This window comes from Notolepis coatsorum, assembly GCF_963971535.1.
Source record: "Notolepis coatsorum genome assembly, chromosome: 8".
Lineage (NCBI taxonomy): Eukaryota > Metazoa > Chordata > Actinopteri > Aulopiformes > Paralepididae > Notolepis > Notolepis coatsorum.
Genome location: NC_140172.1, coordinates 65,470,752 through 65,486,389, shown reverse-complemented (window position 1 = coordinate 65,486,389; position 15,638 = coordinate 65,470,752). Strand labels below are relative to the sequence as shown.

The 15,638-nt window shown below is 48.2% G+C and overlaps 1 protein-coding gene across 1 annotated transcript in view; it reads right to left on the bottom strand.

Annotated features, from left to right (window-relative positions):
- LOC311233477 (cell adhesion molecule DSCAML1-like) overlaps positions 1–15,638 on the bottom strand; it is a gene marked incomplete at its 3' end in the record, with an annotated part of 149,196 nt that overhangs the window by 82,663 nt on the left and 50,895 nt on the right. The window contains 1 exon segment of the mRNA XM_084320445.1: positions 794–940. Within this exon segment, the coding sequence (XP_084176571.1) occupies positions 794–940 (147 nt within the window).

Below are 15,638 nucleotides of genomic sequence, written 5' to 3'. Positions count from 1 at the left end.
TCATACATATCCCCCAAACTGTAAATGGTCTCACACAAATTAATTTTATTTGCATGATATTGAGAGTTAATTAGTTTTAATTCAAAAGAATGATAGATAGAATGATATAATTATAAAACAATAGAATGGTACAACGATACAATGATAGATAGATAGATAGATAGATAGATAGATAGATAGATAGATAGATAGATAGATAGATAGATAGATAGATAGATAGATAGATAGATAGATAGATAGATAGATAGATAGATAGATAGATAGATAGATAGATAGATAGATAGATAGATAGATAGATAGATAGATAGATGGACGGATAGATAGATAGATAGATAGATAGATAGATAGATAGATAGATAGATAGATAGATAGATAGATAGATAGATAGATAGATAGATAGATAGATAGATAGATAGATAGATAGATAGATAGATAGATAGATAGATAGATAGATAGATAGATAGATAGATAGATAGATAGATAGATAGATAGATAGATAGATAGATAGATGGACGGATAGATAGATAGATAGATAGATAGATAGATAGATAGATAGATAGATAGATAGATAGATAGATAGATAGATAGATAGATAGATAGATAGATAGATAGATAGATAGATAGATAGATAGATAGATAGATAGATAGATAGATAGATAGATAGATAGATAGATAGATAGATAGATAGATAGATAGATAGATAGATAGATAGATAGATAGATAGATAGATAGATAGATAGATAGATAGATAGATAGATAGATACAGTAGGTAGGTAGGTAGGTATATTCTCACCCATGACAGAGAGCCTGGCTCCATTGCTCTGGCGTGTCTCTCCACTGTATTTGTGTTTGGTGATGCAGCGGTAGGTGGAGAGGGCATCCTCCTTCTGGACATCTGAGATGTACAGAGCACCGAAGGAAGTCAGGGAGAACCTGTTACCTGAGGATGAGAAGAAGAAGAAGAAGAAGAAGAAGAAGAAGAAGAAGAAGAAGAAGAAGAAGAAGAAGAAGAAGAAGAAGAAGAAGAAGAAGAAGAAGAAGAAGAAGAAGAAGAAGAAGAAGAAGAAGAAGAAGAAGAAGAAGAAGAAGAAGAAGAAGAAGAAGAGTATTGGTCATTTCACAAGGGGTAACTGGAATGTGCACATTTGCTAAGATACCTGTGCTTAAGCCAATGTGTTGCAGCAACTCAAAATAACTTTGTGTAACTTTCGCTTGTTAGCTTGGCTGCTAGTCCCCAAAATGGCAGTGACAAATCTCTTCTGGTGTTGCTTTTGAATGTGTTTTTAGTCTCTTTTCCATTAACTTCCCATCTCCTGGTGGTGGCTTATGTTAGCTGCCTTGCTGACCAGCTCGGACTGTGATGCTAGCTGGCTGGTCATATTAGCAAACAAACAAACAAACAAACAAACAAACAAACAAACAAACAAACAAACGTGTCAGTCCCTCACTCTTTCTAACTTTCTCCTTTTCTCCCTGGTGTCACACACACCAAATAATGGACTTGCCTATCCCATTGGATAGGAATGGCGACAACCGAGATAAATGTTTGCTAGTGTCCAGAAACATCATGGGTCGCAGGGCCATTTTGATATATATATATTTTTTTTTCTCATGCTGCACTTTTATTTTGAAGGACATACGTTTCCCATGATGCAGTGCGTGCAGTAGCCGTTTGCTGCCAGCGTTGTCATGACAGTAACACTAACGTTGTCACATCAGTTAGCGCTCATTGATTCGAGCATTTGTAAACATGGCGAAATGCAAATACGACACTGACTACATTAAATATGGGTTTTCTTACATTGAGGACAAAAGAGAGGGACCAAATCCTCAGTGTGTTGTGTCACTTGTGTCCAGTGAAGTGCTAGCACATGAAAGCATGAAGCCATCAAAAATGAATATTCTTCATAATACAATGCTGTTCAGTATCCCCTGATGGGGTAATCTCGGCTACAGTTACATTTAGATTCTTGAAACTTGATGAGCATCACCAGTTTAAACTTGTTTAAAATGCATATTCCTGTAATTCAAGATACGTCTGCCTTTTTATTTAATACAATAAAAGTCTGCCTTTTTATTTCATATTTCATACAGTTCAATTTAGATTCTTGAATCATGATGAGCATCACCAGTTTAAACTTGTTTAAAAAGCATATATGGCTGTAATTCAAGATAAATCTGCCTTCTGTAGTTCTCTGTAGCTCACTTGGTAAAGCATGGCACTAACAATGCTGAGGTTGTGGGTTCGATCCCATGGGACTACATATACTGAAAATCTATGCACTCATGTACTGTACGTTGCTATGGATAAAAGTGTCTGCTAAGAAGCATATATATTTTTTTATTTCATTGGGTTTTTAGCCCTAGTTGCACTTTTGTTTGTTTGTGTGTGTGTGGGGTGTCATGGTGGTGCTGTGTGGTGTCTGGGGTGTCGGTGTGTGTGTGTGTGTGTGTGTGTGTGTGTGTGTGTGTGTGTGTGTGTGTGTGTGTGTGTGTGTGTGTGTGTGTGTGTGTGTGTGTGTGTGTGTGTGTGTGTGTGTGTGTGTGTGTGTGTGTGTGTGGTGTCATGGTGGTGCTGTGTGGTGTCTGGGGTGTCAGTGTGTGTGTGTGTGTGTGTGTGTGTGTGTGTGTGTGTGTGTGTGTGTGTGTGTGTGTGTGTGTGTGTGTGTGTGTGTGTGTGTGTGTGTGTGTGTGGTGTCATGGTGGTGCTGTGTGGTGTCTGGGGTGTCAGTGTGTGTGTGTGTGTGTGTGTGTGTGTGTGTGTGTGTGTGTGTGTGTGTGTGTGTGTGTGTGTGTGTGTGTGTGTGGTGTCATGGTGGTGCTGTGTGGTGTCTGGGGTGTCAGTGTGTGTGTGTGTGTGTGTGTGTGTGTGTGTGTGTGTGTGTGTGTGTGTGTGTGTGTGTGTGTGTGTGTGTGTGTGTGTGTGTGTGTGTGTGTGTGTGTGTGTGTGTGTGGTGTCATGGTGGTGCTGTGTGGTGTCTGGGATGTCAGTGTGTGTGTGTGTGTGTGTGTGTGTGTGTGTGTGTGTGTGTGTGTGTGTGTGTGTGTGTGTGTGTGTGTGTGTGTGTGTGTGTGTGTGTGGTGTCATGGTGGTGCTGTGTGGTGTCTGGGGTGTCAGTGTGTGTGTGTGTGTGTGTGTGTGTGTGTGTGTGTGTGTGTGTGTGTGTGTGTGTGTGTGTGTGTGTGTGTGTGTGTGTGTGTGTGTGTGGTGTCATGGTGGTGCTGTGTGGTGTCTGGGGTGTCAGTGTGTGTGTGTGTGTGTGTGTGTGTGTGTGTGTGTGTGTGTGTGTGTGTGTGTGTGTGTGTGTGTGTGTGTGTGTGTGTGTGTGTGTGTGTGTGTGTGTGTGTGTGTGTGTGTGGTGTCATGGTGGTGCTGTGTGGTGTCTGGGGTGTCAGTGTGTACTGGGAGCTGGCAGCGACGGCTGCAGGGAGGAAGGAAGGAGGGTACTTTTATAATGAGCACTACAGTCCCGTTTGGGAACACACACGCACGCGCGCACACACGCGCGCACATACACACACACACACACACACACACACACACACACACACACACACACACACTCAGGCTAGCATACAAATGTCATGCACTTTCTCACTCGCACTCTCTTTCTCTCTCTGTCACACGCACGCACACGCACACACACACACACACACACACAAACCCCTCTCCCCTCTCTCTCCCTCTCCTTATCTCTCTCTTCTCATCCCTGTCTCTCTCTCCCTCTCTCTCTCTTCTCGTCCATGTCTCTCGCTCTCTCTTCTCGTCCCCGTCTATCTCCCTCTCTCCCACGCTCTCTAGATAAGATACTATAGATATATACAGTAGATATAGACAGACTGCTCTCTCTCTTTCTCTCTCTCTCCCTCCCTCTCTCTTTCTCTCTCTCTCCCACTCTCATCTTATCCCTGTCTCTCTCTCTTCTCGTCCATGTCTCTCTCTCTCTCCCTCCCTCCCTCCCTCCCTCCCTCCCTCCCTCCCTCCCTCCCTCCCTCCCTCCCTCCCTCCCTCCCTCCCTCCCTCTCTCTGTCTCTCTCTCAGTCTTCACCTGGGTACACTGCAGAGGACCTCAGCTCTAGGCCAACAGCTGGGATGCTATGAGTGCATTCATGTGCAACTGTGTTTATCAGCGTGGATATTCCATTGGTTCACTGCTCCTCAGTACACAGAGGGCAGAGAGCCTATGAGTGCATAGTGTTTATGTGTGGTGTTTATGTACAGCTGTACAATGCAGTCGTGAGGGTATATGTTCTCTGGTCATTTAAAACCGTGTGACCCCACCCTCACCTGGAATACATGAAGGTTTAAGTAGGAATACATTAGTCCTAAGGTTTAGGATATAGACCTATTTTCCTTATAATAATAATAATTATTCATTTAATTTATATAGCGCTTCTCAATAACCCGAAGTCGCTGACAGTAGTCGGGAGCAGGAGTACAAACAAAGAAACAAAAGTAAAGAAACAAAAACAAAAACAACAAAGAAACAAAAACAAAAGGAACATGAGACCATGGGGGGAACAGGGGAGACAGCCTGGTAGCACAAAAAAGACTGGAGACAGACATCAATCAGGTTGGAGGGGAGGGGGGGGGGGTTTAAGGGTGGGGGGGGTTGAAGGCAAGGGAGAACAGGTGGGTTTTGAGGCGAGCTTTGAAGGTGGAGAGTGTAGGGGAGTCTCTGATGGACTGGGGGAGGGAGTTCCAGAGTCGGGGTGCAGTGCGAGAGAAGGCCCGATCTCCGAAGTTTTTAAGCTTGGATGTCGGGACAGTGAGGGAGGCAGTGGAGGAGGACCGGAGGGAACGGGTGGGGCGGTAGGGAAGAAGGAGATCAGTCAGGTAGGGGGGGGGCAGGCTGTGGAGGGCTTTGAAGGTGAGGAGTAGTGTTTTAAAGTTGATGCGTTCCTTGATCGGGAGCCAGTGGAGGGAGTGGAGGACAGGAGTGATGTGTTCGCGGGACCGGGTGTTAGTGAGGAGGCGGGCGGCTGAATTTTGGACCATTTGCAGTTTATGGAGGGAGCGAGAGGTGATACCAGTGAGGAGGGAGTTGCAGTAGTCCAGGCGGGAGGAGATGAAGGCGTGAATGAGGGATTCAGCAGCGGGGGGGGAGAGGCAGTGACGGATTTTTGCGTTTGTTGCGGAGGTGAAAGTAGGATATTTTTACGATGGAGCGGACGTGGGGGTCAAATGAGAGGGCGGGGTCAAGGAGGACACCAAGGTTGCGGACTAGGGGGGAGGGGGTGATGGTGGAGTCGTTGATGGTGAGTGTGATGGGTCCGGATCTGGTGAGGGTGGTTTTGGTGCCAATGATGAGAAGTTCAGTCTTGTCACTGTTCAGTTTGAGGAAGTTGTGAGTCATCCAAGTTTGGAGTTCGGTGTTTCTAGACAACAAGGACGCTGCTAGCTTGCCACTTCCCATGTGTGCGTGACACAGTATCTAGAAAGGGACATAATGGCCTTCAAGGTCCATCAGTATTGAATGAAAGATGCCCAGTTCTTCCTCTTCACAGTTATCTTTGTTTGTTTGTATATTTGTTTACAAGGAGAATGAGCTTGCTAAGTGGATTTGTCTATATTATACTGTAGATGTGTTGTTTATTCGGTTTGGGAATATGCATGCTAGCCAGCATCTTTATCATAGAGTTCAGCTACAGGAAGTGGAACTATGATGATGAAAGTAGGCGGGACACAATAAAGTGAGTTGAATTATGATGTTCCTTTTCTGTCAGGGGGACGGATAATCAAGCTGCACTCGTCAGCCGCTCAATGACATTTCTTTTTACTGTGCGCTTCTGTTTCAGTCCAAAATGTATTGGAAGCAAGTTTAAAATAATGCAGATATAATTATACGATTCACTGGGATATTTTCATTGGGAAAGTCTGGTGTAGTTTGCATTGAGAAAGTCGGGTGTAGTTTTCATTGAGAAAGTCGGGTGTAGTTTTCATTGAGAAAGTCTGGTGTAGTTTTCATTGAGAAAGTCTAGTGTAGTTTTCATTGAGAAAGTCGGTGTAGTTTTCATTGAGAAAGTCTGGTGTAGTTTTCATTGAGAAAGTCTAGTGTAGTTTTCATTGAGAAAGTCGGGTGTAGTTTTCATTGATAAAGTATGGTGTAGTTTTCATTGAGAAAGTCTAGTGTAGTTTTTATTGAGAAAGTCTAGTGTAGTTTTCATTGAGAAAGTCTGGTGTAGTTTTCATTGAGAAAGTCTGGTGTAGTTTTCATTGAGAAAGTCTGGTGTAGTTTTCATTGAGAAAGTCTAGTGTAGTGTTCATTGAGAAAGCCTAGTGTAGTTTTCATTGAGAAAGTCTGGTGTAGTTTTCATTGAGAAAGTCTGGTGTAGTTTTCATTGAGAAGGTCTAGTGTAGTTTTCATTGAGAGTTTGGTGTAGTTTTCATTGGGAAAGTCTGGTGTAGTTTTCATTGAGAAAGTCTAGTGTAGTTTTCATTGAGAAGGTCTAGTGTAGTTTTCATTGAGAAGGTCTAGTGTAGTTTTCATTGAGAAAGTCTAGTGTAGTTTTCATTGAGAAGGGCTGGTGTAGTTTTCATTGAGAAGGTCTAGTGTAGTTTTCATTGAGAAGGTCTGGTGTAGTTTTCATTGAGAAGGTCTAGTGTAGTTTTCATTGAGAAGGTCTAGTGTAGTTTTCATTGAGAAAGTCTAGTGTACTTTTCATTGAGAAAGTCTAGTGTAGTTTTCATTGAGAAGGTCTGGTGTAGTTATATTATCGTACTTGGCCATCGTGTCCCGCTCTTAAGCCTATCGAGATATACCTCATCTCATGTACCTATTGTACTCCATCAACGGAAAAAACAAGTACACCTACACCTGCCGGGTCCCGCCCCTATGGAGGCGTAGCCTATAAGACAGTAGGCATGGTCACCAAACACTCTTCCTCTATTTTCGTTTCCATCATAACGGTCGCAGTGCACCTTATGTAAACTAGTTGTTATGAAAAGATTATGAGAAATTGCGTAATGTTGAAAGTTACCGGAGGTTTGCTTACCCCTGGAATCTTCGGGCATGTTTCAGCGACACGTCGGGCCTATGTTGATGTTTCCTCATCTGTTTTCATTGAGAAAGTCTAGTGTAGTTTTTATTGAGAAAGTCTAGTGTAGTTTTCATTGAGAAAGTCTGGTGTAGTTTTCATTGAGAAAGTCTGGTGTAGTTTTCATTGAGAAAGTCTGGTGTAGTTTTCATTGAGAAAGTCGGTGTAGTTTTCATTGAGAAAGTCTGGTGTGGTTTTCATTGAGAAAGTCTGGTGTAGTTTTCATTGAGAAAGTCTAGTGTAGTTTTCATTGAGAAAGTCGGTGTAGTTTTCATTGAGAACGTCTGGTGTAGTTTTCATTGAGAAAGTCTGGTGTAGTTTTCATTGAGAAAGTCTGGTGTAGTTTTCATTGAGAAAGTCTAGTGTAGTTTTCATTGAGAAAGTCTGGTGTAGTTTTCATTGAGAAGGTCTAGTGTAGTTTTCATTGAGAAAGTCTGGTGTAGTTTTCATTGAGAAAGTCTGGTGTAGTTTTCATTGAGAAAGTCTGGTGTAGTTTTCATTGAGGGAGTCTGTGTAGTTTTCATTGAGAAAGTCTGGTGTAGTTTTCATTGAGAAAGTCTGGTGTAGTTTTCATTGAGAAAGTCTAGTGTAGTTTTCATTGAGAAAGTCGGGTGTAGTTTTCATTGAGAAAGTCTGGTGTAGTTTTCATTGAGAAAGTCTAGTGTAGTTTTCATTGAGAAAGTCGGGTGTAGTTTTCATTGAGAAAGTCTGGTGTAGTTTTCATTGAGAAAGTCTAGTGTAGTGTTCATTGAGAAAGCCTAGTGTAGTTTTCATTGAGAAAGTCTGGTGTAGTTTTCATTGAGAAAGTCTGGTGTAGTTTTCATTGAGAAGGTCTAGTGTAGTTTTCATTGAGAGTTTGGTGTAGTTTTCATTGGGAAAGTCTGGTGTAGTTTTCATTGAGAAAGTCTAGTGTAGTTTTCATTGAGAAGGTCTAGTGTAGTTTTCATTGAGAAGGTCTAGTGTAGTTTTCATTGAGAAAGTCTAGTGTAGTTTTCATTGAGAAGGGCTGGTGTAGTTTTCATTGAGAAGGTCTAGTGTAGTTTTAATTGAGAAGGTCTGGTGTAGTTTTCATTGAGAAGGTCTAGTGTAGTTTTCATTGAGAAGGTCTAGTGTAGTTTTCATTGAGAAAGTCTAGTGTACTTTTCATTGAGAAAGTCTAGTGTAGTTTTCATTGAGAAGGTCTGGTGTAGTTATATTATCGTACTTGGCCATCGTGTCCCGCTCTTAAGCCTATCGAGATATACCTCATCTCATGTACCTATTGTACTCCATCAACGGAAAAAACAAGTACACCTACACCTGCCGGGTCCCGCCCCTATGGAGGCGTAGCCTATAAGACAGTAGGCATGGTCACCAAACACTCTTCCTCTATTTTCGTTTCCATCATAACGGTCGCAGTGCACCTTATGTAAACTAGTTGTTATGAAAAGATTATGAGAAATTGCGTAATGTTGAAAGTTACCGGAGGTTTGCTTACCCCTGGAATCTTCGGGGCATGTTTCAGCGACACGTCAGGCCTATGTTGATGTTTCCTCATCTGATGGCAGCAGACCAAGGATCAGCGTGCAAGGTTTGGCTATCGGGCCAGCTTGTACACAGGTAGGCCCTGTGTCATCAGAGGCATTGATGTTAGTGTTAGTAATGCTGGTTTGTTTTGTTACACAACCATGTTGTGTGTCGGCGCCAGGGGCGGGATGGTTTGGTGAACGGTTCACTGCAGTGGACGGGTTCCAAACGATCCTGGAAGCGTGCTGCTAAACAGCTAATGATAACGCTACATGCTAATGCTATATGCTAACACTACTACTACGCTGTTCTAATGTCTCCGCCGTGGGATTTTGCTGCTTTTCCCTCCTCTTGCCCGGTTCATCAATGAAGGTCAGTCGGTAGCTAATGTAGGGGTTTTGCTGAGTCCTATTTTACCCTTTTTACGGGTAAATGGGTTGTCAACAGGGTGTGCCATGACTAGGTAGGCCTAGCCAGGTAGCGTTAAACCTGTGCCCCGGCGGGGCTTTGAACGGGGTTTCCACCTGGAAGCCAATGCTTGAGGCTCGGCGGGTGGCAGTAGATCTATACTACTGCAGGACGGGACTTAGCGGCGGCCCGTGTTGTGGCTCAGCTGACTGTTTTCTGTCCATAGCAGCGTTGAACGCTATGCTATAGTAGTGTAGTGGGCTACTGTTTTGTTCTGTCTCTCCGCTACGAGAATCTCTGTCTATGCTACAGCTTTCTCTCCTCTCAACCATTCATGCTGACGGCCAATCGGTGTCTATTGGGGGAGTAGTGCGGGGGGGGGCTTTATTTACCTTTTGGGTAAATGGGCTAAGCTAGGGCTGGTGTGCTGTTGTGAATATTATGAATGAATGCGGGACTGGTTCTCTCTGGTCCGCCTCCCCTTAACGTTGTGTACATGGGCTTGCTCATTCTACAGTATTTGTGGTGTTAGTTCTTTTATTCATTTAACCCCTTCATGGTGCACACCACAGTGGAGGTTGCTGTTTGCAACCACCAATGGTGCTCCGTGTTAACATCAGTTCTTTGCTTTTGACATATTGAAACAGTGCCCCGCCCGGCCGACGCCATGAGGTGGGTCGGCCTGGCGAGTGGCTGGTGGGCTGCTAAAGCCTGTACCGCCATGGTATGGAATTGGCAGCGATTAGTAACTGTGTTCGAATTGCTGTTTTTTCTATCAAAAGATTTTGTCTGGTGGCGGGGCCTTGAGGGCCAGCCGACGTCGACACATCGGAGGTTGTTGACGTTATTAGCTTTGACCTAGCCGCAAGCTATAACCGCTCAGGGTTCCCCTCTCTGCAGGGGATTTTGGTCTTCTGCTGGAGCACGGGCGGTATTGTCCTAGGCCCCACACCGCCTCACACCGCGCAGCCAGAAGAAGAGAGAGCACGGCCTCGTCAGCGGCGATGACGAGGCCCTCGACAGGCGGCCATGTTTCCCCCGCCAGAGGTATCCTGGCCGGTGAATCGACAGGTGTCCACAAGGCCGACAGCCTTGGCGGCCGAGGGATCGGCCATGTTGGATGGGCTTGGCTTGAACAACAAGCCGTCGCTGTCCTGCCGCGAGCAGCCCGCTCTCCGATCACTCCCTCCCCCAACACCAGCGGAAAAAGGGGGCTCTGATTGTTTCCTTTGGCTGCGGGCCGCGTGCCTTCGTTGAAGCGCGGGCGGCCCCACTTTTCGCTTCTCATGGGGACAGGGGCTGACACCCAGTTGATGGCTGAGCCTGGGTCTGTCCGTGAGAATGTTGTGCTGTCAAGCGGCTCCCACACCATAAGCTGTGTTGGTTGAGCCTGGTGTTACGTCTGTCAACTATAAGTGTTGTCAGCAGGGGGGCTCGAAACCTTTTGAGGCACATAGTGCGGGCTTCCCCGGCCTCGCCTTCGCCAGGCCAGGTATCATGTTGGTACCTCCCACTCCCGCGAGATCGGCAGTGGTCTGAAATGAAGAGGTGCGCGTGATTTAGGTGGTAGTAATATCACTGCAGGGCTACGGTGTGTAGGAACCCATGGGGTCCTCACGCCTTGCATGTCCGGCTGCAGAACAACTCCTCAGCATGTTCTGGAGGGGTGTTCAGTGGGGGGGCTTTTGTCACCTAGATTGATGTCAGCTTCCGCCGTATCAAACCGGCCCTTTCTGTCGGGGTCCCCCCTTGGGTGCGATTGCCTCGTGGGTAGTGTCAGGTTCTGACCCGACTCCACGGAACGCTCTGCTCGCAAGGGTCCAGGGTTGGCTACGCACAGCGGGTGGGACCGGGCCAACTATCTACAGTTCCTGGCGGACCTGCGCCACATGGCGGCGGGTGCGTTGGGAGTGTCATCACATATGACTACGGCAGTACCATATGTCGAGGTGGATGGAGAGAACGCTGAGGCGGGGACTTGTGTTTACACAACCCCACCCGTTTTCGGGTTTGGTACAGACCCTATTGTCAGGGTCACCAGCAGTGACAGCTCTGGTCAACGAGATCCAATCTCTGTGGACGAAGCAAGCCATCGTTGTGGCGTTCTCCTCCCAGTGTTCTCTGGTGCCTGAGAAATCGGGAGGGGGGGGGGTGTCAGACCCATGCTGGACCTGTCCCATGGGAAGGTTCAGCATTTTTTGGATCATCTCCTACCTGTTGAACACTGTCAGGTGGGGGTCTGGTTCTCCTCCATAGACCTGTAGGATGCGTTTTCGCATCTCCGATCTTCCATCCTAGGGCTTACCTACGCTTCCTTTGCAGGGTTAGCGTATGAGTACCAGAGGCTGCCGTTCGGTTTTCTCTGGCTCCCCGCATCTTCACCAAGTGCGTGGAGGCCGCACTGGGGCCTCTGCGTCGTCAGGGGTTACGAAGTGTATTCTGCCCTGACAACGTTCTGGTCCTTCACGGTCAAGGTGGATCGTCGGGTCTCGTACCAGGCAGGTCCCTACCAGCCTGGGGTTTGCTGTAGACTGGAAGTAGAGTACTCCTCTTCCCAGTCAACGGTTGGAGTGCTATGGGCATCCCTCTCAGAGCGTGTTGTCGACACGCTCGGGAGGTTCCGTCCTAGGACGGTTACGGCGCTGTCTCACGTCACGTTTTTCACCGACGCCTCCCTCGCTGGTGATGCGTCGGGCCAACGCAGTAGGGGGCTGCTGGCAAACCATGCTGCCTGGTCTGCGCTACCTTCAATGTGTTGGTATTGAAAGCGGTCCTTCTGGTCCTCAAACGGTGTTGATCAGGACGGACAATACGACGTCAGTGTCATATATCGACAGACAGGGAGGAGTACGCTCCCCCCGTCTGCACCAGGCGGCGGGCGGCTGGCTATGGGCGTCCTCCATCTGCACGGCCTGAGGGCTCCCCACATCCCCGGCAGGGTGAATGTGGGTACAGGTGTACTGTCGCGGGGCGGTCCTCATCCTGATGGGTGGGGATTACGTCCGGACATAGCCAGGCAGGTCTGGGACCGATGCCGTGCCGCCTGGGATTCTTCCCCATACATCTGTTAGGTCAGTTGTTGGGACGGGTACGTTGAGGGGCGCAGGTTCTTGATCCTGATGGTGATACCATCCGGAATGCGCATGCTCCCTCCGCTGTCGCGCTTTACGCGGGCAGATGGCGTATGTTCCAAGTGTGGTGTAAGGCCGGGGGCCGGGACCCAGTCTCCTGCCCCCTGGATGCTGTCCTTAGTTACCTCCAGTCTCTCCTTGATAGACTGTCGGCTTCGACGGTGAGGGTATATGCAGCAGCTATATCCTCCTATCATGAGGGATTTGAGGGGGATGTCTTGTTCAGCCACCCTCTTGTGAAGCGTTTCCTGCTTGGCGCTCGACGCGCTAAGCCGGTGCTACGCTCTTTGGCTCCGAGTTGGGATCTTCAATTGGTCCTCGGTCGGTTGTCCTTGGCCCCGTTTGAGCCTCTTGAGCAAGCGCCGTTGGAACAGCTGTCGTTCAAGACCGCGTTCTTGCTGGCCGTCACCTCCGCTGAACGCGTGGGTGTGCTTTGTGCTCTCTCGGTACGACCAGAGTGCCTGTCTTTCATTACGATTTCGGTGTCACTCTGCGGCCTAATCCTGCCTTCGTGCCTAAAAATATCCGGAGTTCTTCCGCTCCAGGGATATTGTGGTTCAGGCGTTTTCATCCGCCTCCTCACGCTAGTGAGTTAGATGCAGGCCTTCACCTGTCATGTCCGGTCCGTGCTTTGGGAATTTACCTCAGCCGTACTCAGGACCTCAGGGTCACCGATCAGCTTTTTGTCTGTCACGGTGGTTCTCGTGCCGGTAAGGCACTGTCGAAACAGCGCCTGTCCCATTGGTTGTGCGAGGGCATTGCCCTCTGCTACACGTTGGCTGGGCAGGATCCCCCTGGGGGCGTCAGGGCGCACTCCACTCGTGGAATGGCTGCCTCTGCCGCTCTCCTGGGTGGGGCCTCGGTGGAGGACATCTGTGCTGCAGCTTCATGGTCCTCCCCGGGCCCCTTTGTAAGGTTTCACCTCATGGACATGACCGGGGGTTCTGTCTCCCAGGCGGTTCTGGGGTCTGTGGCCTTTCCTGCTTCCCGTCCTTTGGTAGGGTAGCAGGAGTGTGTGGGTATGGGCCACAGTGTGTTAGGTCACACATGGTTCCGCCTGTGCTGTGTGTTCAAGGGGTTCTAGTTCCCTCTTGCTCGCACTCAGGTGGAGTTGACTGCGCCCCCCCTTCATTAGGAAGGATGGGGTGACGGGGCTCCCCAAACCCCTTGATGTGGGCTTACGGGTCCTCAGGGGGTGCATCTGTCGGGCCTCGCGTCCGCTCTAACCCATATCTCGATAGGCTTAAGAGCGGGACGCGATGGCCAAGTACGATAATATAACGTAAGGTTATGTATATAACCTAGTTATATGAGTACTGGCTAAGCGTCCCGCTCTTAAGCGGCCCTGAGTTCCCTTTTGAGGGATCTTTTACTGGAAACGGGATTTTTGGCGAGGAAGAGTGTTTGGTGACCATGCCTACTGTCTTATAGGCTACGCCTCCATAGGGGCGGGACCCGGCAGGTGTAGGTGTACTTGCCAGGCGGCGTTCTAGTGGGGGGAAGGGCCCGCTCTTGGATGGGCCCTGTCCGAATACGCTGGCGATGTGGGGGGCGGTGTCACTAGTGACCGCCTGGTGAGGTCTTGATGCTGTGGCGTCGTTGACCTCTCCGGGCCCCTTTTTTCCGAAGGGCTCCAGTCCCTTCTGGGTCTGGGTCTTCCTTCGCGCTCCGCTGCTACGGCCTTGCCACGGGGTTGAGTTTGCTCTTAACCCCGTAATTTTGGGGGCGGTAACGAGGTTTGTTCCTTCCGTTCGTTCCCTGGTGGCATGCGGGTTGTGCTTGTGCATAGTCGTGGGGTCAAGCCACGGTCTGCTCACCCTGTGCATTGAGTTGCTCGAGTTCCTCTTTGCACGGTCGGATCCGTCTCCCTCCCGTCCTCCAATAGGGAGGGTATCCTCCATTAGGGAGGGTCGGGGGGCTCGGTCCCCCCCGGTTCTGATGGTTGTGGGGGGCCTCAGTGGGGTACATTTGTCGAGCTTCAAGCTCCCGCTCAGCTCCCGTTGTGCAGAATGACGCTGAGCGGAAGCTAGTACGATATAGAACGATAGGTTATGAATATAACCGTAGTTCTATGAGTACTAGTGACGCTCAGCGTCTAGACGCCACTGCGGCCTTTGATCTTGCCTTGTGGTGAAAGATTGGGAAGGAGGCGAGTGTGGGGCCACACACCTGCTTATGAAGGTAGCGGATAGGGGTGTGGCCAGACGAATGTTGGTATGTAAAGGTACATTGTGAGTTTTTATTCAGTGCATATGCACGAAGTGAGATATGTGCAGAATGACGCTGAGCGTCACTAGTACTCATAGAACTACGGTTATATTCATAACCTATCGTTTTCATTGAGAAAGTCTGGTGTAGTTTTCATTGAGAAGGTCTAGTGTAGTGCCTACAGTATGTGTCATAATGTGTGTAGTGGGGAGCATCGATGGAACGTTTTTGTGTGGAAGTCAATGGTCCTCAAAGTGTGGCATTGAGTTCCAACGGTCCCCCGTTCCACGGTTCCAACGGAACAACCTACGTACATTTCTCTATTGTTTAATTTACTGGAAGTTAGCACAATGAGAGAATGTATCTGTTGGTTGTGCATGTTTTTCCATTGGGTTTCTCTTATCGGGGGGAGGGACCCTTGCGAGCACGGGGAGAACATCCACACAGAACTCCACACAGAAAGGCCTGGGAGATACCCCACCTGGGTACCTGGCAACATGGAAACCTGGTCCCCAAGCGGGAATCGAACCCTGGACCTTCTTGCTGTGAGGCGACAGTGTTAACCACTACACCACCGTGCTGCAGAGAACTCACCCACCTAAACAGTGAGACAGGTCTGTACTACATTTACATGTACATGTAGTCATTTAGCTGATGCTTTTATCCAAAGCGACTTACAAGTTCTGTACGACAAGTCATCAGCAAGGGCACAACTCTATCAAATCACACTTGGAAGGAGCCAATATTTTCTCACGTGGGGGAGCGTCACTTTTACAGCTGTGAAATCGCCAAATGCCTTCTCACTGTACTAGTTACACATTACACACATACAAATGACAATAACACTATTGTGGTAATATTGAGTTGAATTTCATAAATAACCTTGTATACTGGTTAGCAGAAGTGGTTGCAGGGCTAAATAGATAAAGGTCACACCTAATGTGATCAGATTAGTACTGTATGGTAATAAGGCCCAAAGGGTCAAAGCGTATTCACACCCCCCCACCAGAGGACATCATGTCACACCCCCCCTCGTGAGACAAGACCCAACACCGCGACCACACGGACGGGGGCCACCAGCAGAACCCCTCTGTGCTCAGCGGGGGACCACACGGACGTGGGCCACCGACGGGCCCCCTCTATCTCTGTCCCATCACGTCGCCACAACCCAAGGGGGGGGGCTGCCAGCCCCCACAAGAGATCGCCCACAGGAGACGCCTGATTGGATCAACTGTAATAGTGAACTGAATTCTATTATTGGCTAGAAATTATAGTATATAGGAGGGCCCTAAATGGTAATTCGGGAGCTCTCAGACCGGACCAACCCCAGGGGGTCGGTTGGGCTCC